Source organism: Trypanosoma melophagium (assembly GCF_022059095.1).
Source record: "Trypanosoma melophagium isolate St. Kilda chromosome Unknown ctg22segment0, whole genome shotgun sequence".
Classification (NCBI taxonomy): Eukaryota; Euglenozoa; class Kinetoplastea; order Trypanosomatida; family Trypanosomatidae; genus Trypanosoma; species Trypanosoma melophagium.
In genome coordinates this window covers 282,768-305,627 of record NW_027125152.1, presented here as the reverse complement: position 1 = coordinate 305,627, position 22,860 = coordinate 282,768, and the positions used below count along the sequence as shown (strand labels likewise).

The 22,860-nt window shown below is 38.6% G+C and overlaps 8 protein-coding genes across 8 annotated transcripts; all 8 read right to left on the bottom strand.

Moving 5' to 3' along the window:
- Window positions 1-24: 24 nt before the first annotated feature.
- On the bottom strand, window positions 25-2,103 carry LSM04_009284 (MIF4G-like; the record flags this gene model as incomplete). Its single annotated transcript, XM_067334623.1, has 1 exon — window positions 25-2,103. The coding sequence occupies one exon, from the start codon at window positions 2,101-2,103 to the stop codon at window positions 25-27; it is 2,079 nt and encodes a 692-aa protein (XP_067191851.1).
- A 635-nt stretch (window positions 2,104-2,738) lies between these two features.
- On the bottom strand, window positions 2,739-5,549 carry LSM04_007996 (uncharacterized protein; the record flags this gene model as incomplete). Its single annotated transcript, XM_067334622.1, has 1 exon — window positions 2,739-5,549. One exon carries the CDS (start codon window positions 5,547-5,549, stop codon window positions 2,739-2,741), a length of 2,811 nt encoding a protein of 936 aa, XP_067191812.1.
- An 821-nt stretch (window positions 5,550-6,370) lies between these two features.
- On the bottom strand, window positions 6,371-8,998 carry LSM04_009635 (uncharacterized protein; the record flags this gene model as incomplete). The annotated part of the gene is made up of 1 exon (XM_067334620.1): window positions 6,371-8,998. One exon carries the CDS (start codon window positions 8,996-8,998, stop codon window positions 6,371-6,373), a length of 2,628 nt encoding a protein of 875 aa, XP_067191863.1.
- Window positions 8,999-9,665: 667 nt separating this feature from the next.
- Window positions 9,666-10,436, bottom strand: LSM04_004258 (uncharacterized protein; the record flags this gene model as incomplete). Its single annotated transcript, XM_067334619.1, has 1 exon — window positions 9,666-10,436. One exon carries the CDS (start codon window positions 10,434-10,436, stop codon window positions 9,666-9,668), a length of 771 nt encoding a protein of 256 aa, XP_067191709.1.
- Window positions 10,437-11,407: 971 nt separating this feature from the next.
- On the bottom strand, window positions 11,408-15,388 carry LSM04_002448 (Protein kinase domain; the record flags this gene model as incomplete). Its single annotated transcript, XM_067334618.1, has 1 exon — window positions 11,408-15,388. One exon carries the CDS (start codon window positions 15,386-15,388, stop codon window positions 11,408-11,410), a length of 3,981 nt encoding a protein of 1,326 aa, XP_067191646.1.
- Window positions 15,389-16,587: 1,199 nt separating this feature from the next.
- On the bottom strand, window positions 16,588-17,520 carry LSM04_008141 (UbiE/COQ5 methyltransferase; the record flags this gene model as incomplete). Its single annotated transcript, XM_067334617.1, has 1 exon — window positions 16,588-17,520. One exon carries the CDS (start codon window positions 17,518-17,520, stop codon window positions 16,588-16,590), a length of 933 nt encoding a protein of 310 aa, XP_067191816.1.
- Window positions 17,521-18,296: 776 nt separating this feature from the next.
- Window positions 18,297-20,006, bottom strand: LSM04_002370 (uncharacterized protein; the record flags this gene model as incomplete). The annotated part of the gene is made up of 1 exon (XM_067334616.1): window positions 18,297-20,006. The coding sequence occupies one exon, from the start codon at window positions 20,004-20,006 to the stop codon at window positions 18,297-18,299; it is 1,710 nt and encodes a 569-aa protein (XP_067191642.1).
- A 460-nt stretch (window positions 20,007-20,466) lies between these two features.
- Window positions 20,467-22,500, bottom strand: LSM04_004725 (uncharacterized protein; the record flags this gene model as incomplete). The annotated part of the gene is made up of 1 exon (XM_067334615.1): window positions 20,467-22,500. The coding sequence occupies one exon, from the start codon at window positions 22,498-22,500 to the stop codon at window positions 20,467-20,469; it is 2,034 nt and encodes a 677-aa protein (XP_067191723.1).
- Window positions 22,501-22,860: the final 360 nt, after the last annotated feature.

Sequence of the window (22,860 nt, the reverse complement as noted above, 5' to 3'; positions counted from 1 at the left end):
CGATAGATAAATAGATATAACCCTTTACGGATAGAGTTGTGCGAGTTCCTCCAACAATCCACGCATCTTCTGATTCGACTCATTCGCCTCTCTCCACACACGCAACTCCTCTTCTGTGAAAATGCCCTCACGCACCATCGCGGCCACAAAATCCGGTAAAATATTCCGCATAAATGAACCGAGTCGCAGTGAACCCACCGCATCCATCACCGCAGAAACCGTCAAATTGTCTCCCGGCCGTCGCACCGTGGCGGCGAGGGAGTCCCAGACGAGAATGAAGTCCTCCTCCCACTCATCCGTGCAGTCGTACACGACCATCAGCGCATCCAAATAATTCGCCGTGCGGGCCATTACGTCTCTGGCCACACTCACCATATCGAGTTCCGGTATAGACACAACAACATCCATAAAGTGGGCGTAAATGTTTGGACAGTCACTGACATCGCGATCGGCAATAATCTTTGTCAGACACCAGGCAATACCACGGCAGAGAATACTGCGTTCCCACTCGCCCTTGGAAAGTGCCGTGGCGAAGAGTTTACGCTCACTCTCTTTAGTGTCCATTAGTGCCCGCAGGAGAATAACATATACGCTGGCCATACAACTCTGCTTCTCACTTTCACCTGGTCCTAGCACCTTTGAGAGTTCATCCCGCATCCATTCACGATTCGTCATTCCCTCCTCCACCGCGTCACGGGCAATCCGCGTAATTTTACACCGCACCTCATTTGTTAACGACTCCGGTGGTTGTGCGAGGGCCATGAGTTTCTTCTCATCAACGGAAAGTTGTTCCTCGACTGGAGTGAAAGAAGCAGAAGAAGACTGCGGTGGTGGGGGCGGTGGTGGGGGTGGAAGCATTGGATAACTTCCATAACCCGCCAAGTCCGAATAACTGGTGGCCCGACGAGCCGCAGGGCCATAGGAACCCGATACATCTTGATAACTGGTGGCCCGTCTTCCTATGGGTGGTGGAAGTTGATCGTTATTACGATTATTATTATTATTATGTTGCTGCTGCTGCTGCTGCTGATGGTGCGAATGATGATGATGGTATTGATTATTATTGTTATGATGATGATTACTGTTCGTATTATTATTATTATGGTGTGGTGATAGTGCTTGCTGTTGCCCTGCTGCTGCTGGTGGTGGTGGTGGAGCTTGTCGTGCTTCTGCAGATACGGCGCTTTCAGATTCTCGCGGTTTCCAACCACTATTGCGTCTGTCAATAAGATTTTGTATTAAGAAGCGTATACGCATAGAAAGATTTCTGTTCTCCTGCAGTTTTCTAAGAATTTCCCACAGTGAGGCCTGTGCTTGTGGGTGTTTTTCCTCATACAACTTCCCTACAACTTCCAAGAGATTAACGACCACCTCAAGATCCATATCATTAGCAGCATTACCAATGAGTTTTTCAGATAAAATGCGATCGATAATCCTCTGCGTAATAAGTCCTTTAAGGAATAATTCACCTGCAAATTTAATGTTATTTACATTTCGTTTTCGTAATTTCTCTGCTTCTTCTTCTGGTAATGAATCTACCACTTCCTTAGCAGCACTGTCAAACATTTGCTGGCATCTTTCCACTATAGCCACACGCACCATACTCTTTGCATCTCTTTGACCTTCTGGAATCTTACGAACCTCAAGCTCATACTGGACAATGGTATGACACAGTCGTGCATATAAACCAGCAAAAACAGGTTCCAGGAGTGCCTTTTCATAAATAAGTTGTACCACAGCTGTTAGAACTTCAGACTCAAAAATAATATCTGGACATAAAGCAGACCTTACAACTAAATCAAAATTAGATTCCGTGAGTTTGTTAAGTGCACCCTGCATTGAACGCACTGTACGTTCCGATGCCTCCATGTTATCCCGCTCTTTTACTTTAAATCCATTGCTTGTCATGACAAGTTTCTCTGGAACAACTGCCTTTACTTTTGCCTGCCGTGCGGCTTGTATAATACGACCTAAAGAGAAATCTTCCGTCAAGCGTTCACTCCACGTATCTCTGTACGCGAGAATATCGGCAATTGCCATAATACGGGAATTTCCAGCGTACTTGGGATCATTGCTCGTCACACCACGTGGTTTGAAGAGCATCAGTCTTCACTTTTCTACCTTTCCTAAGTATATAAGTATGGGATTTTATTTTTTATTGTTGATATATATATATATATATATATATATATATATATATATATATATATATATATATATATATAGGAAAAGGGATAAATAAATTAAAGAAAGAATTATATATGTATGGATGTATGCAATAAAGAATAATAATAATAATAATAATAATAATAATAATAATAATAATAATAGAGTACACAGATCATTTGAAATGTGTAAAACAGAAAGGAAAAGCAAAAATTAAAAAGAAATAAATATACAAATCCATATGTCTTGTGTGTAACGGAAATATTATTTATTTTGTTTTTTTCTTCTTCCTTAACTCTTTGACGGTTATCAATCATTTGTTGAGTTTATAACGTTGCCATAAATGCAAATAAGCCCCCCCAAAAGATATATTTATCTATTCATCAATGGTCTAGGTACTGGTTCAAAAAAAAATCTAGACCCTTCTTCAAGTGTACGTCAATAGAATTACAAACCATAAATGTCTACCGTTAATCCACATTTACACATCTCCATATAAATAATATATACTCCCTGTAATATGTATATCTCTACTACAAACAATCCATCACAATACGAACGTAAACAACTTCTTAAAGCATCAGTCCATCACAAACACAACAGTATGGTCCAATCACGTAATCAAATAAACCACACCAAAGACAGCGACTCATCACTTCATTCTCTGCGAGAAAAGAGAGTGGAGTGAAAGTACTTCCTGAAAACACACTAATATGTAAACCATCCGAACAGTCTTTGCTGATTTCTCGCCTCTCACTATACACACCAGAGATAAGGGAAAGATTCAGCACAGAGACTTCCTCTTTTCCACACATAGAACAAGCAAATTTTGGTATTTCATTTCCTTCCTTTTTTTCTTTTTGTTGATTTTGATGTAGTGAGTTCCAATGATTCCCAACAGAGTCTATAAACTTCCCAAGTTGTTCTGCAAATGCCTCCGAATAAATCCATTTTCGCCTTTTACTACACTGTACATGATAGAGTTTTACAAACTGAAAAGCCGCTTTAAACTGCAGTTGTGTCACATCATCTTTTATTCTTTCTTTTACATTTCTTTTACAATCGGTTGGTTTAAAGCCGGCGTACTGCACAGCGGCGGCTGTAATCTGCACAGCATTCGCTAATACAAGTTCTGTGCGTGTGTGATTATCTCGACAACGGCGTAATATACATAGAAGTAACTGCCGCCACACCGCCGTATCCTCAGGAAAACGTAGAAATAACTCCAAACCGTATTGTTGACGTAAATCCGTGTATTTCTTTCGCAGTATGTGAATAATATTACCGTGTGATGTAAATAATGTCATAGATATATAATCTTCTTCTTCATTTTCGTTACCATTATAGTTATTATCACCATTGTTCTTATGATTCTTACTGTTCGTACTCGTAGCCATATCAGTTTCTCTTCTTATTCTACCGCTTTCTATACTAGAGAACGCTTGTTGTATTTCACTATTATTATTATTATTATTATTATTATTATTATTATTGATATAATTACCATTATTACTATTACTATACCGTGCAAGTGCACCGGCAACGGAGCTCTCCGGCAGTAAATCCTCCCATACAAAGTATGATGTCGAAGCCTGTTTATTCCACAACTCATGCAACACACTATCCATATTATTATTATTATTATTATGCACAGGTGATACATCATTCCCAATCATCGCTAGTCGTGTATCGTTATTCCCAAAGGCTGTGAAACACTTAAAAAACTGCAGGATTCGCAAGAGAAATCCTCCTGCACTATTCACAGGAACAGGGAAAAGTTGAAAGGGAGGATACCGACGGGCTCCAAAGATAAATCCCACAACCGCTAAACTGCAGGATGGATGTATAGCGAGACCAGCAATGCCTAATGGGACGTTTTTGGGAGGTGGAATACCATCCATTTGGGCACATCGAAGAAGTTCAACACAGACTTTTCCAACAAAACCTAATACACGACGTTGACAAACAGCCAAAACACAATATGAATCATCACCGTTACCGTTAATATTACTATTACTATTACCATTGCTATTAGTAATAGTACTACCGCCACCACGACTATTGGTAATTCTAGTAAGATAAGAATAAGAAGAAGAAGCCATTTCCATATCGATCTCTGATAACATAAAAGAATCAAGTGGTATTGCTATAAAGCGACGAACAACCATTTCATCAGATACATCTCTTGTATCATTCCATATATCTCTGGTAGTCCATTCCGCCCGTTGAGACTGTGTCGTTTCATTATTTCCATCGGACATACGTAAATGAATACTTCCATGTAAAATACACATGGGAGCAGAAACATATACACGTATGATGTCATCCGTAAAAGAGTTTTTCATCATCATACAACACAATGATGCAGGAATACCACTTAATAAAGGTACTTCTACATAGTGAGTAAGGGATACGTGAAGCGTGGAAACAGTAAATATAAGAAGATAATATGGAGTCGCTACTACAAGACGTGCAATATTATTATTGTTATTATTATTACTATTATTATTATTATTATTATTATTATTATTATTATTATTATTATTATTATTATTATTATTATTACCACACCCAATTACTCGTGTAGCACATGTTGGGACGAAACGTGTCTCTGTATTATTAATAAAACGGTATGCAGGTGTAGAAAATAAACGATACTGTGTTGTTAATTCATCAGATGTATCATCATTCATATTAAGTAGATAAATACCGCCAACTGTAACTACTACGAGAAGATCTTGTGAAAACCATTCATAACTTATCACAGAAAAACCTGGTCCATCGTATCGTGCAATTTGACCTGCATTAAGAGAAACTTCTTTAACATCATTCACATTAGAAGCATCTGTACTATATGTAGTAGTAGTAGTAGTAGTAGTAGTAGTAGTAGTAGTAGTAGTAGTAGGAGTAGTAGTAGTAGTAGTTGATACACGTGACCTTTTACGTGTTTTCTTCCCAACCACAGACGTTTCATCATAATTTACTTTAGAAGCCGATTGTGGAATAAAACAAATCCCATTACTTGTTCGAATCCTTCCTGAACCACAACGAATCACTCGGTATATAAATAAATCCCGTGTAGTTCGTACACACAATCGACATGTTGCCGGATATGCCTCTTCTGGAACGAGATCTAATGCCCATTTCGCACTCACAATACAAAATTGACTAGAAGTATCACTTCTATTTTGATACGATGGGCGAATAATCGCATCTGGGGCAATCAATCGCTTTACGTATAGATGTACAGACCAGTGAGTGGCTACAAAGAGTACATTATGTGGACTCCAGCCAATAGCGTCTGGACTGTGTACACAGTTTCCACTCACCGGGGCACAATCACCCATATTAACAGAGAAACACGCCGTTTGATTACCAGTCATTATAACAAAAAATGAAAGAAGAATATGAAGAACTAATAGTAATATCAATACCAATACAAGTAGAAATACCAGAAAAAGAAAAGAAAAAGCAAATACCGTTAACTTATTTAGTTATTTTTATTGTTGTAATGACTATTTTTTTTTTGTTTTCTATTTGTGAGAGGGTTTTTCTTTTTTTTTGACGTGTTTTCTCTCTGATGATTCTTTTCTAAGTACAAAATAATAACAAAATGACAAGGAATTCTTCTTTACACCTTCCAATAGAAGTTTATCCTTCTACTATCTATACCAGTTAGTTTGAACCCTAAAGGAACAAATAAGAGAAAAAGAAAAAGAATAACAACAAAAAAAAAACACCATTAAAAACACAAGAGAAATACATAAAAAAAAATACATTTCATTCATATATATATCACAGACAGTGTACATGTCTCACGACACATTAAAAAGGGTGAAAGATTTTTGGTTTTAACTAGGGTAAAACGTAAAAAAAAACTGTCATACTCAGTTACATTGGGTTCCCTTTTCTTTTCAAAGGATCGGTTGACATCTCATTTGTTTCCTCCATCGTGATATTTTATTTCCAATTCTCTAGTTTCTTCCATAAGAGAAAAAAAAAACGCAAAGAAAAACAAAAATAAAAAGCAGACTAACACCAAAAGTATCAAGAGGTATACATGAAATACACAAGAGACATGAAAAAGCATAGACAAACAAACACACACACACATACATACACATACACATATATAATAATATGTAAAAAAAGAAATTCCTACATGAGTTTTACCTCACAAAAAAAAAGAAAACAGGAATTTCAATCAATATATACTTGGAAGTGCGTGTGGTGTATGTGCTTGCGGTTGTACCGTAGCAGCAGGCTTCTGTGGTAAAAAACGCACAGATTCCACTCCATCATTTGCTGTACCGGTAGTGTTTGGACTTTGAACAGAAGGCAGTGTATGGTATCCATTATCTGTGCCTGAACGCGAACTCTTTACATCTGTTTTATTTGTTCCTAATACCACGATTGCGGCTGCAGGTGCGGATCCTGTTGGGGCTGCGGCTGCCGCGCCTTGTGTTTCTAGAGCTGGAGGAGGTGTTGGCGTTTGTGATTTCTCTGCAGTGAGACGATTTTTTACGTTGTTGTTGCGTTTCTCTGGTGGTGCGGGTATACGTGAACGGCGAATGTAATCATCATAGGTGTCGAGATCACGTCTTAGTGGTCCTGCGAGTCCGTTCTTTTCAACAATCGATCGAAGTTCATAAAAGAGTGGATTCATCATTTGTCGCATCTTTTCCTGTTGTTGAATACGACGCGCATACTGTTCATTTTGATCGGCCAGCATCTTTTCCTTGTAACTTTCCATAATATTAGATTCCACCTTCATAGAGGCAATAGTATCATTAAGTAAGACCACCTTTTCCCGTTGTTTTTGTAAATCTCGTCGAAGTTCATCATTCGCCTCACGCAGGGATTTAAAGGAGGAATCCCCAAGTGCACACTCAAATCGTTCAATTGTACGTTTTGCGGCATTTAGTTCCATACGAAGTTCACGTGCTTCACATTTCATGGCTTTTTCCATTTCTTCCCGTTCACGACGTTTGATAGATAATTGTTTCTCAAGATCCGCTACATTTTGTTTAAGACATTGAGCTTGATTCTCAGCATCATTGGCACGAGTTGTCTCCGCATCTTGTATCTTCTTTATTGCCGTTAATTGTTTCTCTGTTTTTGATTTTAGTTCCGCCAGTTCATTACTGATTTCTTGTACATGTTGTACATGTTCACGACCCCGTTGAGAGAGTTTTTCTGTAAGTTCTTCTACCTTTGCCTTTAGTGTTTCCTTTTCGGCGTTGAGGAAAATAGAATTTTCAACAAATTCCTTCTCACGTCCACCGTACCTGGCCGTAACCCGTTGAAGTTCCTCATGTAGATGATCATGATTAGCCGTCATACGAAGAAGTTTCTCCATAAGATCTCTCTCAAGTACTTCCTTTTCCTTTTTAAGTTCCTCAGATTGTGTACGATATCCATCACGGGCAGCACAGACAGAAACGAGTTCCTCTCGCATTTTACGAAAATTATCTTCACTTGTTTGTTGCAATATCTTCTTCTCTTCCTGTAGTCTCTCTGAAGTGGCACGTAAGACAGCTATAGTTTCAAATGATTCTCGTTCATTCTTTTCAGAACTTTCCTGTAATTTACGTAAACGTGTCTTGAGGCTTTCAATTTCTGCTCGCAGTAATGCTTTTGTTTTATAGGCCTCATCACCCGCAACTCGTAATTCCTCCGTTACTTTCGTTAAATCTTTTTTAAGTTGTTCCACCTCTCCTTTAAGGGCGACATTTACCTGAAAATCATACTGTTCACGTTCCATAGATTTAGTACGATGAGATTCATACTGTTCCTTAACTTCTGCCAATTCTGCATTAACGGCTGCAAGTGTTTTAGTGAGTTCTGTGACTTGTGCGGTGTGAACCCCAATCTCAAGTGTGAGTTGTCGTCGTTCCACTGTAGACTCTGCATACGCCGTGTCCAAATCGTGATAAAGTGATTTCGTTTTCTCCCGTTCACTGTCCAATAATGCCTGTACCGCCTCCAATTGATTACGTCGATCTGTGGCGGTATCATATAATCGCTTACACTCATCTCGCGTAGCCTCCAACTGGGAGTTGAGAAGGCTAATGAGAACACTGCCTTTTTCATCATCCCGACCTTTACGATCCAGTTCCACCTGTAATAAACGTGCCGTTTCACGGTGTTTTTCCACTTCCTCATTTAGCACTTTCAGTAATAAGGCTGTTTCGGCATCTGTACTCTGTGGATGTACAGTGGCGAGTTGCGTATCTGGAGATTCTGCAAATGCTGCCTTCAGTGTATTAAATTGCTCTTCCTTTTCTTCATAACTCCGCTTAAGACATTCCAAATTCACCTTTAATTGATGTTGTATCTCAAGCGACTCATCTCTTTGCTGTTCCACCTGCCGCAGTCGTGCACGGGCATCACGTTCTCTCTCATCTAATAATGCCTCCAACTCCACCTGTTTCATCTGTGCAAGTTCGAGTTCATTATTCACCATCGCCAATCGTCGTAGTGCGGAATCTCGCTCCTGTTGTATGGCGTTTACACCCTGTTGTAGTCCATTTAACTTTGCCCGCAGTTCCCGCACTTCACACTCACGACTTTCAATTCCCTCACGTAATTCCTCTTCTCGCACTTCAAATGCCAATCGCAGTTCCCTTTCTGTTATGGCGCGTTGAATATCCATCTGTCGTTGACGGTGGGCTTCCATGGCGCGACTCCATTCTTCTTCCAGTCTTTGTCGGGCTTCACTTTCGAGTTTACGCAGTCGTTCCTGTTCTTCTGCGAGGCGACGCAATTCCAATTGTCTTGCGGATTCTGCCCGTTCCGCCTCCGAAGCCCCTCCACGTTTCTTTGCCGGCATGATTGTTTTATTGGATTAACAGCTTTTCTAGACACGTAAACCCTCCTACTATATTTATATATGTAATAACAATATGGATCTCCTTGTACACCTGTATATATAGATATATGTAGATAGAAAGGTAGATAGATATAGATCTATATATTAGGAGTTAGGTGTGTTTGTGTGGAGGATTCTACACAGAACTAGGAATATAAAAAGAGAGAAACGAAAAGAAGAAAAAGAATAGAACTCATTTCAACAATGCCATAAGGTATCAAAAGAAAAAAAGGGGAAAAAAAACACGCAGATATATTCATGAAAGGACTAAAGGAGAACGTATAAAAGAAAATGCCGACTATTTGTGAAGAGATGTTAGTACTGTGGGGAAATAAGAGTAAATGGATGTTGAAAACAATCCAATGACAACCTCACGTGATGAGACACAGACAAAAATAACAATAATAAAAACCCCAGTAAAACCATACCAAGTAGTATAACAAAACAAAAAAAAACTACTTCTCCCTTACCCCAAAGCAAAATAATAATAATAATAATAATAATAATAATAATAATAATAATAATAATAATAATAATAATAATAATAATAATAATAATAATAATAATACCCTAATAACAGTATAAGAATAGAGAAGAAAATAAGAAAAACAAAAAAAAAACGAAATGTCTATCTTGGATTAACTGTGAAGTCTTTATTGTTCTTATCATTTTGCATAGGAATATGAATATGTTTATGAGCTCTCGTGTACGGTAGCATAGGGCAAATACACGCCACAAGGCAACGACACTGTTTCGAAAGCATACATCCCGTTGAACGTACATTCACACAGGCGGCAGTTGATCGTTGTACAGAAGCCCACAGTAAACGTGCTGTACTCAACGCCAATGCCATTTCATTTACACTATTTTGTTCTATTTCTTCATCTTGCTGTTGTTGTTGTTGTTGTTGTTGTTGTTGTTGCTGGTTTTCCAAGTATTTCATATTGGACGTATGGTATGCTGCATTCATATCTCCTTTCTTATCCTCTACGAGATGATGTTGGCTTCTACTCTGTCGACGCATCACAATTTGTCGTTTCTGTTGTTTATGTTTAAAACATATTGCCCATCTTCGTACGGTGTGCGCCAACTCTCGCGGAGTAACAAAGAAGGCTGAAAACAACTTTGGGCCAATAGATGTAGAGGAAGCAGCACTGCTGCTATTATTATCTGTATGTAATAAACGTCCTCTTGGACGATAGCGTTGCCACCATGGTTTTGGAGCAATTTGTTTATTATTATTATTATTATTATTATTATTAGTGTGTTCGGCTTTTTTATTCTTGTTGTTGAGGTTTAGTTTACTCTTACCATGGGTTATGTAATGAGAAATGAGCTGTCGTTGGTTTCCTTCATGTTCTTTAGATGCTTCATTTAGTCGAAGCAATGAACGAGGCATGTACTAATAGATAACTAATGAAGATGTTTTATTGTTATTTTATTGTTGAAGGAGAAAGAAAAAGCAAAATAGAAAAGCAAGGAAACAAAGTATTTTAAGCAAAAATAAGACACCGAAAAGGTCAAAAAGGAAAAAAAAAAAATACATGGAGCACAGAGGTCGTTGCATTCAAACGCAAAAAATAAAAACAAAATAATCTCTTTCTTTTTCTTTTCTATTCTTTTTTTTTTTTACTTCGTTCTTTTTTTTTGTGTTTTCACTGATGAAGAACTGCGTATACCCAGCTGAGAGCAGCTATGCGTACATATACTCTCACACGGGATTCATTTTCTTTTTTATTTTTCTTTCCCAGTATTACTCTCTCCTGTACTCACTTGCTTTATTTCTGTAATATGCATGAAGAAAGTTCTGAAAATACAGTAAAAAGGGAACGAAAAACAGAAGAAAAATAAGAAAAAAGCAAAACGCATGAAAACAGAAAAATAGGAAAAGCTACAAACAAAGAAATGAGGAGAGCATGGGATAGAGAAAGAAAGAGGAAAAAAAAAACAATTAGAAATGGGGAAAAACCACAAGAAAGAATATATGAAGATACCCACAAATCTCTGTTGCTGTAGTAGATCTTCTTTTTCCCCTATTTCTCATCTTCTTTCTTTTTTTGTCCCCCTTCTCATCCTCAATTTCTTTTCTTTTTTATTTATTTCTGCATATCCTCTCCATTTGTACAAAAAAAAAAAATTGCCATCTTCTCTTCATTTTCTAAAGTTAAAAAGATGATGGCAAGGTCAGGGAAATGGAGAGAGAAAGAGAGATAATAAAGATTTCATTTTCTATGTCAGCGATACTGCTAAAACTGCAAAATCGCCTTTGGAAATGCCCGTTGGGAAAATATAGTGTCACGAAAGAATAAATAAATAGATAAATAAATATGTATTTATGTATGTATTTATTTATTTATCTATTTATTGTTATTATCGCCTAAAACTATTGCTCAAAACCGCTTCCACTTGGGCAAGAATACCTGTATGATCTACCACGAATGGCTCTGCTGTACCATCGGCAAGCACGTAATACTTCTGTCCTACATTATGTCGACGATCACTCTGCCAGCGAATATCCATAAGTGCATTACAAACCACCTGTGAACGAAGATTAGAAAGGCGAAATAATGTAAAAGCCCCAGATGGATCAGGGAAAACTTTTCTCACATAAACAAACTTTGTATCTGTAGGCACAGAACTTCTTTCACGTTGATGAATATAGGCAGCATGAACAGCAGCTGGAGTTAATCCTTCTGACCGAAGTCGGGCAATCTCCCTTACAAAACCCATGATACTATCAAGAACTCCGCCGAGGTAGCGCTGGGCTTCTGCTATACCTAATAAACGCACATCCTCATCATAAAAAGTCTGCACATGTGGATGCGGTTGGCTTCGATTTGTACTTTCATTATTCATACACGGTACATATAAAACCAGCTTAGAGTGTACATCTACAACAGCAGTACCAACTCCAGCCTCTGTTGGAAATACAGCACCATATCTGCCAGGTTGTACGCAATAATACATAACCACAGTTTCCTCATTTGTAAAAGAGTAAAAACGTATCCATCCACCACTGAGAAATTCATCTACAAAACGTTGACGATTTTGTTCCTCACGTGGAAGAGCCAAAAAAGCATTGCTGTTACCACAACCTCCAGAAACAAGAACCCCACCAACACCGCTACCGCCACCAGGTTGTGGTAATGGTCGAGAAGGTTGACGAGGTACAGGAAAATTTGCTGGTGGTGGTACAGGAAGTGGAGTGTTCTGTGGCATACCAGGTCCTTTACGTGGTAGAGGTGGTCCTCCACGCATAGTCATACCACTAGCCGAAGGTTGTCGAGATTGTTGTGGCATTTGTATCATTTGCTTTTGTTGTTGTTGTTGTTGTTGTTGTTGCTGTTGCTGTATTGGGGCGGCAGTAGTGACATTTCGAGCTAATGGCACCATTGGGGGATCAACTCTTTTTGTCGTAGTATTAGAACCAACAGTCCCTGGCGCAGTTACTGGACGACTTGATGAAGCACTTCGAGGTACTCGAGATTGTTTTTGCATCTCCATTGGTTTTGAGGCAGTATCGGCTCGAATAACAATTACATTATGGCCTGGTTGTTGTTGTTGTTGTTGTTGTTGTTGTTGTTGTTGTAGACTAGCTTCTCTTGCAGATCGATGTTGTGCAGCTATACCAATGATATTACCCTTTTCATTATATTTATAGGGTGAAGCACTAGGTCCTCTATCCTGTTCTCTTTCTCTGCGTCCCTTCTTCATGGGTGGGGACTCCACTTCTATAATCTCTTTTAATTCTGCCGAATTTCTTGGTTGAACTCTCTCCTCCTTCTTTTGACGTGATAAGCGAATCTCAGGAGGAAGCTCAAAGGAAAAGCTACCCCCACTCACATTATTATTATTATTATTATTATTATTATTATTATTACTCTTATTATTACGTCCATGCGCCACAGCCTTTCCATTTCCATTTCCCTCTTCCTCTGCTGCTTCTCCTCCTGTTCCTCTGCGACCCCCACTCCCCCTTTCCACCGTAGACCGGCGTGAGGATGACCACTCGGGCATATCCGGAAACATCGCATCGCGGTGCTTCACCACCATCGCCCCCACGTCCTCCGGCGACGGCACGTGGCGGTCCCCGACGCTAATGCGCCCGCCGGAGGAGGCCCGCCCGCTGGTGGAACTCCGGCCGGAGGGTCGACCCGCCCGCCGTGAGTCCCCCGCCGCCTCGCCGGGCAGTCGAATGTCGAGAAGACTCCCCCGCCCGCTCTCCAGCAGCGTCCCTCGCCCGCCGTCCTCTTCGCCGTTTTCTCCCTTTTCGTGCTCCTCCCAGAGAAGTGTGTCCATGCGAGCCGAGCGGCGGGGGGAGGGACTCCAACTGGGGCCACGGCACTGCAGTGTGTGGGAGCGCAACTTGGCGGCGGAAGTGAACTTCTTCGCACACGACACACAGACAAAGTTGACATCCTTCAGACGACCCTGATAAGCACACTTCATGCAGAGATCGTAGTCACACTTGTAGCAGCGGAATGCAGGGGTTTCAAGGGTTATCTTTAATATTTCTCGATCACAGACATTGCAGTCAAATCCATTATATCCATGAGGCATCGAAGTGAGTTTCGTCATGATATGACGATTCATACATTTAAATTCTTCAATTTCATGATTTAGTTCACGAGGAAGTGAAATAACAGGTCGTAGTGACCAACGTGTAGCTGTATCTCGTCCTGGATATACAACAGCATATTTGTCCGGTGAGGCACGAACTATTCGTCCATCCGCTTCTTCTTCTTTTGCAGGGGCCACTAAAATCACACTGGATTCTCTACGTGAACGTGAAGATCTAACTCCTACTCCACCACCACCACCACCACCACCACCACCACCAATTCCTCCTCCTCCTGCTGATGATGATTTCACAAGTGTTTCACTACCACCACGTCGTTGTCGACGTGTTAGCATTTGATTTTTAATAACCATACGATATCGTTCTTCACCTTCCTCAATACTTCGTCTGGAGTCAACTTCAGCTCGTAATAATTTTAGTAATTCTACTATAACATGAAGAGTTTCATGATGCTCTAAAACAAGCTGTGCACGAGCTCGTTCTTCTGTAAGTACCACACGACGTAATCCTTCTGAAAGTACATCATCCACAGTTTTTTTAGGATTTGGTGGTGGAAGATTATCTGCCATACGACTGAGGGAACGACGTGTTGAACCATATCTTCCTCCTTGTAAAGATCTCTCCAATAAATTTAATTTATGTAAAAGTGAAAGTGGACAAGACAGTGGACGTCTACTCCATACAGGGTGTTGTAATATTTCTTGTAAGGTTGCACGTTTAGATGGTTCTTGATGCATTGTACGATTTACAATTTCACACAACTCCGCATCACCTGACCAATCAGAAGGCCAACTCCAAGAAGCACCTGCTACACAATTAAAAAGTGCAAGTGTTTTTTGAGTTTTATCCATATCTTTAGTTCCTTCTTTTTCCATGGCTTGAATATATGGATTCATACGAGTTAGCATAACATACAATACCACACCAATACTCCATGTATCTACTTCTTTTCCATATTGTAAAGAATGTTCTGAATCATCATTTATCATTCGTCTGTATACCGCTTCTGCAATTTCTGGAGCCATATACATAGCAGTTCCTGCTACCGTTTTACGTGTTTGCGCCTCTGCGATACGGCTTGAAAGACCAAAATCTGTTATTTTAAGATTTCCATCAAAGTCAAATAGAAGATTTTGTGGTTTTAAATCACGGTGAATACATCCTTTAGAATGTAGAAAAGATATAGTATCCACTAGAGCCCATCCCACCCATAGAATCTCCTGCGTATCTAGTCCATGTTGGGCAATCACATCATGTAAGGAACGACTAGCACAACACTCCATAACAACATACGCACGCTCATCATCACGTCCTGCCGCAATAAATCGCACAACATTTGGATGTCGTGAAAAGTGACTCATAAGAGCAACTTCTTTACGCAGACGCGACCAATCACTTTCTGTCATTTTCTTTGCAGACGCTTTTAGGGCATACAGTTCACCGCTATTTGAACGTGCCGCATAGACTCTACCGAAACCGCCTTTTCCAAGTAAACTAGTCGTTGTCAGTTGTAATCCTTCTTCTTCAAATCTAACAGTCATAATTTCTAGCGGTTGTTGTTGTTGTTGGTTGTCCTCACCGTAATTGTCCATGTTTCCCCGGTGTACATGACACTTCTGAATGAATGGTGTTTGCACCGTGGGAGAGAGAGCAGCAATAGTGGGCGTATGCGAGAGTTCCCGCGGTATGGAGACCATTCCCCGCGAGGGTGTTCGTTCGCCTCTTTCTTTCCCTGAATGTCCATTACTCCAACTGGTTGTACGAGATGTCATCGTTGATATAGTTTTTTTTTCTTCTTTTTCTTCTGTATCTTTACGTTTTCTTCTATTTCTCTTCTCTTTCCTTCTTTTTTTTTGTTAAATATAAACAGCACACAGACACGTCACTCGATTAATGTGACAAGAACGCAGTAAGAAAAACAAGAAAAAAAAGAAGCGTTTTCCTTACTCCTTTTTTTTCGGTAGTTTCTTCCACAATCAGTTCTAAAGATACCTGTAGTAGTAGTAGTAATAGTAATAGTAGTAGTAATGGCGACTGTAAGAAACAATAAAAAAATACAATCCTTGTGTTATCCAATCTATTATTTTTTACCCTTTCTACTGTATCCTACTTCTTCTGTTGTTGTTCTCTTATTGTCTAATTTCTTGCTTCTTGTCTTGGTTACAACCTGTCTCTCAGCAAATAGGTATATATATATATATATATATATATATATATATATATATATATATATAAGCTAAAGAAAAGAAGGAAAAAGAAAATATGAGTTTTTTTCGATACCTTCTGTATCTTGTGTTATTTTGTCTCGTGGGGAAGGTTACTATCCTATTTCCTTATCGATCTATGTATTGCAAGAAAGTGCAAAAAATATATATGTATATATGTATATGTGTATGCGTGTGCGTGTGTGTATGTGTGTTTATGTATATTTATAGGAATGTATGCGTACGTGTATTTCCTTTTATGCTCGTCCTGCAGAATTCTCTGCAGTGAGACACCCACACACACAGACAGACACGCACGCCCTCTTCTCTTTTCAATATATGTATATAAAGAATATACGTAAAGGTGTATGAACAATAAGAACCATAGAAAAAAAGAGAATAGAAAAAAAAAGAAAAAATAACAATATGATTCATGAGAATATGCATGAAATTTGTTGGGGAATATATAAGTAATTCGAAAAAAGTACAGTATTAATAAGAACCATAGAAAAACCAGAAAAATAAACTCAACTTCAATGAAAGAAACTTCGAGAACAAAAACGAATCGCATCTTTGCACACACACACACACACTTATATATATATATATATATATATATATATATATATATATATATACAATCACAGATAATGTTTTCTTTTTCTTTAACTTTAATTCCTTTTTCTATTTCCTTCTTTCTCTTTACATGTCTCTAAACGATTGTTTTTAAAACCGGTATATAATAATATAAATGTGTAGATTAACCATTACACAGGTTTTTTCTCTACACGTTCCGCCAATGATCCTTCTTTTTCTCCTTCTACTACTTCTTCTTCTTCTTTCTTTTCTTTTAATACATCTTTCAAATCTTGTTGGGTTTGTCTGGCCCGTACGGCATCTACTTTCACTGCGGTGTGAATACAGGCAATTCCCCCGCTGAGGTTTTCATACCGCACGTATCCAAATCCCGCCTCACGTATCATCTCTGCAAATGTCTCCTGATCTGGAAAGGCACGAATGCTATCCACGAGATATTGATAACTTTCCTGATCTGCCAACATACGCCCAGCTTGGGGAATAAATCCATACGACCACACATCATATGGGAGAGACAAAAACGGGCATGTCACTTTACTGAACTCCAGTATATTTAATACACCGCCTACCTTTAGTACACGGTAGGCCTCTTGTAGTGCCTTTGGGCGATCACTGAAGTTGCGAATACCAAAGGAAACGGTATAGCTGTCAAACCGCATGTCGTCAAAGGGAAGGGCCTCTCCACTGCCGACTATCCAATTAATCTCATTATATCCCTCACGTCGCGCCCGCTCTTCGCCTTCGCGGAGCATAGACTCATTAATATCCAACACAGTGACTTCTGTGCGGTTTTTAAAAGATTCTGTATTAGTATTATTATCGTTTGTCGCGGCTGGGGCAAGTCCATAGTACTTTTCCACTCCGCGAATCTCATCAATAATACGAAATGCAATATCGCCTGTTCCACCAGCGACATCAAGGAATTTACCACCGGGACGTGGACGTACACACTCCTGTACAAAGTGACGCTTCCACACACGGTGTACACCGAGGGAGAGAACATCATTCATAAAATCATACTTGGAAGCCACTTTATCGAAGACTTTCTTCACATAGGCATCTCCAAGCCCCATATTGCGGCATAATGAACTGCAACGTAACATGGATGTACGCTGTCGTTATTCGTATATCTATGTGTGTATCTGTGTGTGTGTGTGTGTTTCTCTTTTTCTCTCTCTACTAACTATACTTATCGTAATAACATAAATAATAATAAAAGAGAAGAATAGTAATAGTAAATAGTATCAATCCATTAGAATGAAACACAATACACGAGAGTAAACACGAGTTCACCGATAAGTATATATAATTTCTTTTTTTCCAAATGAGAATGAAATGGTGAAAAAAAAGGGGGTGGGGGTATCTATTTATAAAAATAATAATACCTGTATACCAAAGAATTTATAGGATGCAGGCATCTTTTTACTTTTAAAAATATACCCTTCGCTCGTTTCTATCTATGTGTCAATGTATGTGATTTTACAAAATATAGTTTAGATGTTTTAATGCGCAAAAACATAAAAAAAAAACGTTAGAGATGAGAAAAAAAGAAAAGCAACATCAAGAGAAAGAAAGAAAGATACATCTTGAAGCTGCAAGAGTCATATCATTATTAACTACAATTCCCTTGTTATTATTCCTGTTCATAGTAGTTCAGGAAATTCTATCTTCAACATAATGTGATGAGCCTTGTTTCTCTCCTTATCACACATATATACGCACAACTCACGTCTCCAAGAATAAAAATAACCCAATAATTTTCAAACAGCATGAAACGCATTCCAAAACACAATAGGAACATCAAGAATAACTATTACAAGTAAAATGGAAAAAAAAAGAAATACAAATCAAAGAGAGACGATGTATTCCTCTTTACGTTTCAGGCCAATTGTACACGACCTTCTGTGTTTCCCATAACAACACGAGATTGCTTACTCCATACCCCACATGCTGATATATTAGGAAATCCCTCACAATTTAAAACATTCTTATATGGAATCTGGTGTACTATACCTGTATCTATAGAAGAAACCTTAGGAATAACTTTTGTGAAACGTTCCTGCTGCATAACTGTTAATGCACTCTGAAAATCACGAGTTGATGCATGTCCATATCCATCCTTTTCATCTCTTTCATTAGTTTCACTCTTTCGACTTTTACTATTATTCCCAGATACACCTATAGTTTCATCCTTCATAGATGCCTCCATATTTACAGGAGTCAATACCTGTTTCATCAATGCATAAAGATCAAAGAACATAAAAGCATTAGAAGAGATATGTGGACATATCAAAAGTCCAATAGATTCCATTAATGAAAGTCGTGGTGGTGGTATATGAAATGTAGCCGTAGAACGTACACCATCGGCACATTTTGTCTCTGCAAATAAACACATATCATCATGCCCAATATGAATTCCCTGAACTTCTCCCTTGTGATTATTTAGCCAAATCACGCCATTTAATGCTGGAGTGTAGGATGCCTGTATACAAGAAACAGCCGCAGATGTTTGATGTACAGCCACACAATCTCGTGTATAGCGTACATCCCATAACTGTACCACACCTGTTTGAGTTCCACAGACAATATTAATAGGACTATTACGACAGAGAAATGCCACAGACGTAAGTGGACCTCTTTTAGAAAGAGAAGAGTTTTGTTGACCAATATTATATTCCCTTGCAAACACACCTGTGCAGGTTTCCACTTTTCCACTACGACGATCTAACCAAACCGAATGTCCAGAAGAAAGAGCTGCCAGACTTACTTGTTCTGTGACAGCCACAACATCATTTGCATACGCACTCGTCACATCCATTACGCCATCACTGTTATTATTATTATTATTATTAGAAGAAGAAGAAGGAGGATTGTAATCATTGTTACTACTACCAGTACTACTGCTTCCAGTTCCTCTCGCCTCTGTTAATCTAAAACGTTGCTGTGGTGTACACGTCTCCTCATCCACATCTTCCAAATCAAAGATATCCACAACAGGGGCATGATGATAACCAGCCACTATATGTAATGAAGAGGCGAGGAATTGCACCGCAGAAAAGCCAAACCCACAACTACGCCAACCACGTGCCTCTACAGATACAACTGGTAAACTATCCACAGACTCCATACGCATTAAATGACAATTATGCCATTCTTCTGTGGTGTAAACTGTCAGTCGTCGTGGTTGACAGACAACGGCAAACTCTTCCTCCATATCAAACACAACATCTGTGATAATATTGGAGGAAACTGCAGTACGCTCAGAGAGTGGAGCCACCACCGTAGAAAAATCACGATACTGCAATTGACTATAATAATAAAGACGATCAGAGGCTTCTGTTCGTTGTGGTAATGCAAGAACCCCAGAACGTTGTTTACTACTAGATATTATACCAACATTCATACGCGTTGGATCACACAATAGAGAACCACCTGCCTTGTAGTGTGGATTCACAAGTTTAGGCGAAAGAATGCGTTCGAGAAAAAAAGGTCCACTTCGCAATAACGCCGCCCGTTCTCGTTCCTGTTTAAAAATGGTTCGAATATCATGACAATTTCCACTTTCACGAGAACGCTTCTGTGTACTCATTTCTCTTTTTTCTTTTTTATCTCTCTCCGTTCCTGTGTAGGAATGGAGAAGCAACAAGTGAAAGAAATTCTTGGGAGATTCAAGAAAAAAAAAGAAAACACACCCACCGCCACAGCTCCTGTTTGGATTTAAAAGTAGATATGGAAAAAGATAATAGAATTTTATTGCAGCGAGAATGAAGAAATAAGGTCCATTGTCCTTCATCTCAATAGAAAACAAGCAAAAAAAAAAAAAGAAATAAATAAATAAAAAAAGTTGAGGAAATACCATGTACAAAAAGAAAAACACCCAAATAAAATAAAGGAAAAGTAAATAAATAATAGAATAGACTCTCAATCTTTTTGCCGAGTCGTAGGGAAATATATAACTTTTTTTTTTTCAAGTATTAAGTACGGATGTATTCGTTAATACTTAGAAACTCTTACAAACTATGGACTCATTCTATTCTATTTATGTATTTTCAAAGCCATAGAGTTTGTACATTCTCCCGTAAGAGTTCATTCAGTTTTTCTCTTAATACACACTCTAACCGTTCACGCAATTCATCACCAAGTTGATATGCCTGACCAAATCCCTTGGCAAGATCTTCTGCCTTATCACCTCTATGAACACCAATGCGACCTGTCTTTCCGCTTGGTAAATCTACAACAACATACAATACTGGTTTCTGCTGTTCTCGTTCTAAATGTCGTGATTGGGCTTGTAATGTAAATGGTTCTACAACTGTAGATTTTAACGGTTTCTGTGTTACAAATTCAGAACTTCTTAACATTTCTTCAAACTTGGGTCGACTTTTCTTACGTGCCTCTATCATGCGTTTAACCGCCTTATCAAATCCCATAGCAATTGGTGCAGGACGTGCATTTAAAAGCCCTAATCTTCGTTCGTTTTGCTCTTTTACTACTGGTTTCTGTAATGATTTTGAATATACATTATCGGTTAAAGTTTCCTCATAATCTATCTTCTCTTTAGAGGAAACACATTCAAGCGAAGTCTCATTCTCATTCACTACATTACGTGAGGTAGTCTCATTATTTGTTTCTGTAAAAGTTTCTCGTGTCCACCAGGCTAAGAAATCGCGATTTTTGTGATAACGAGCCGTATTTGGAGCAAAAGTACACTCCTCCATCTCTTTTTCTTCTCTTGTCTTGTACACCACCGTGGGAGTTTTGTGTGAAGAAGCATCACCACCTTCACCTTCACTTCCATTACCATGTTTGGATGAAACATGTGGACGATAGTTTTTATTTATCACTGGGGCAAAAGTACATCCATTAAGTGGATCATATGCTATTTTCCGTGTTCGCTTTTCGGAATCCTGTTGATGCATACTGGAACTCTGTCCTTGTGACCTCTCAGACATTCTTCTACTAATGTTCTTATTATCCTTTAATCCCATAGTTTCGTACGGTGCCGCAGGTAATGGAGAATTACTGTCGTCATTACTTTTGCTGTTATTCTCACTATTGCTGTTATTCTCACTATTATTATTATTATTATTATTATTATTATTATTATTATTATTATTATTATTATTATTATTATTATGAGGTTGTTCTTTGTAGTGAGAGAAACCCATATTTATCTCCTGAATATCCACAGATTGCCGTAAAACCATTGTAGACTTTTTGGGTATTGTATGATTACTCTTTACAGTACTTCTCTTGGGTGTGGATGAACGGATGGAATGAGAGCGACGCATCGTGGGCGCGGAATCATGCGAGCGTACAGAACTCTGTCGTTGTACATTTTCACCCTCACTAGATATTAACTCAGAGTGCTTCACTCTATTATTATTATTATTATTATTATTATTATTATTATTATTATGGTTATATTCACCCTGAGGAGATGTAATTAATGCGGCACGTAGCACTACAGTGAAAACCTTCATAAAACGATCATATGGTACACATCGAATACTTAAAGATTCATTTATACCAAGCGCCAATAAAAACTTTTCCACCATAGGTGATGAGGTATTTAAACCTAATTCCTTCAGTACACAGTGAACTCCACTAAGTGTCATTTCACCACTACCAACATCCGCATATTCCCGCCATAATCCCTGTACACGTTGTCGAACCTCTTGTGTATGTTTCTGATTATTTTGTAAACTACCATTGGAGGCCGCTATACGTTCGCTTCTTGTGTTAATAACTGGATGAAATGTCTCCTCCGGATTATTTATATTTGTTTTCCTAATAAGTGCTGATTGTGGTCTGTCTATTCCCGCTCCACTATTATTCTTCTCATAAAGAGGAGTATGACGACTTCCACTTCTTATCGGTCGATTTGTGGTGGGTTTAAATGTTTCTCTTAATTGACGTTCGGCTTCTACTTTGGCCACCAGTTCTCTATGACGTGTTTCACGTCTGGCGAGATCAAACTGTTGTCGTTCCTGCACGGAGAGAAGTCCACTCGTTAAGCGACGACTTCGTCTGTTAATAGTTGGGCGAAATGAACAGGGCAAATTAGTCGAAAGAGTGTCCATTTGACTCTTTTAATCTAGAGAAGCTACGAATTGTTCTTTTTTTTTTTTGAAGATAAATAGAAATAGAGAAGAATAGAAAAAGTGAGAATTATGTGGTTTTGATAAAAAGTGGAAAAACATAGAAATATTAATTGCATGTATTAATAATAAGAATAAGAATAATAAGAATAAAGAAACATTATAAATTAGAAGAACAATAAAAAACGTGACTGTCCTATTATTATTGATGCAACTACGTGCACCTCATAAAAGAAAAGAAAATATCACATATGTATAGTGAATTAAGGATATTTTTCCTCCTTTTTTTTTATTATATTTTATGATTCTCAGACTTTTTATACGTAACTAAGCTCTTACACG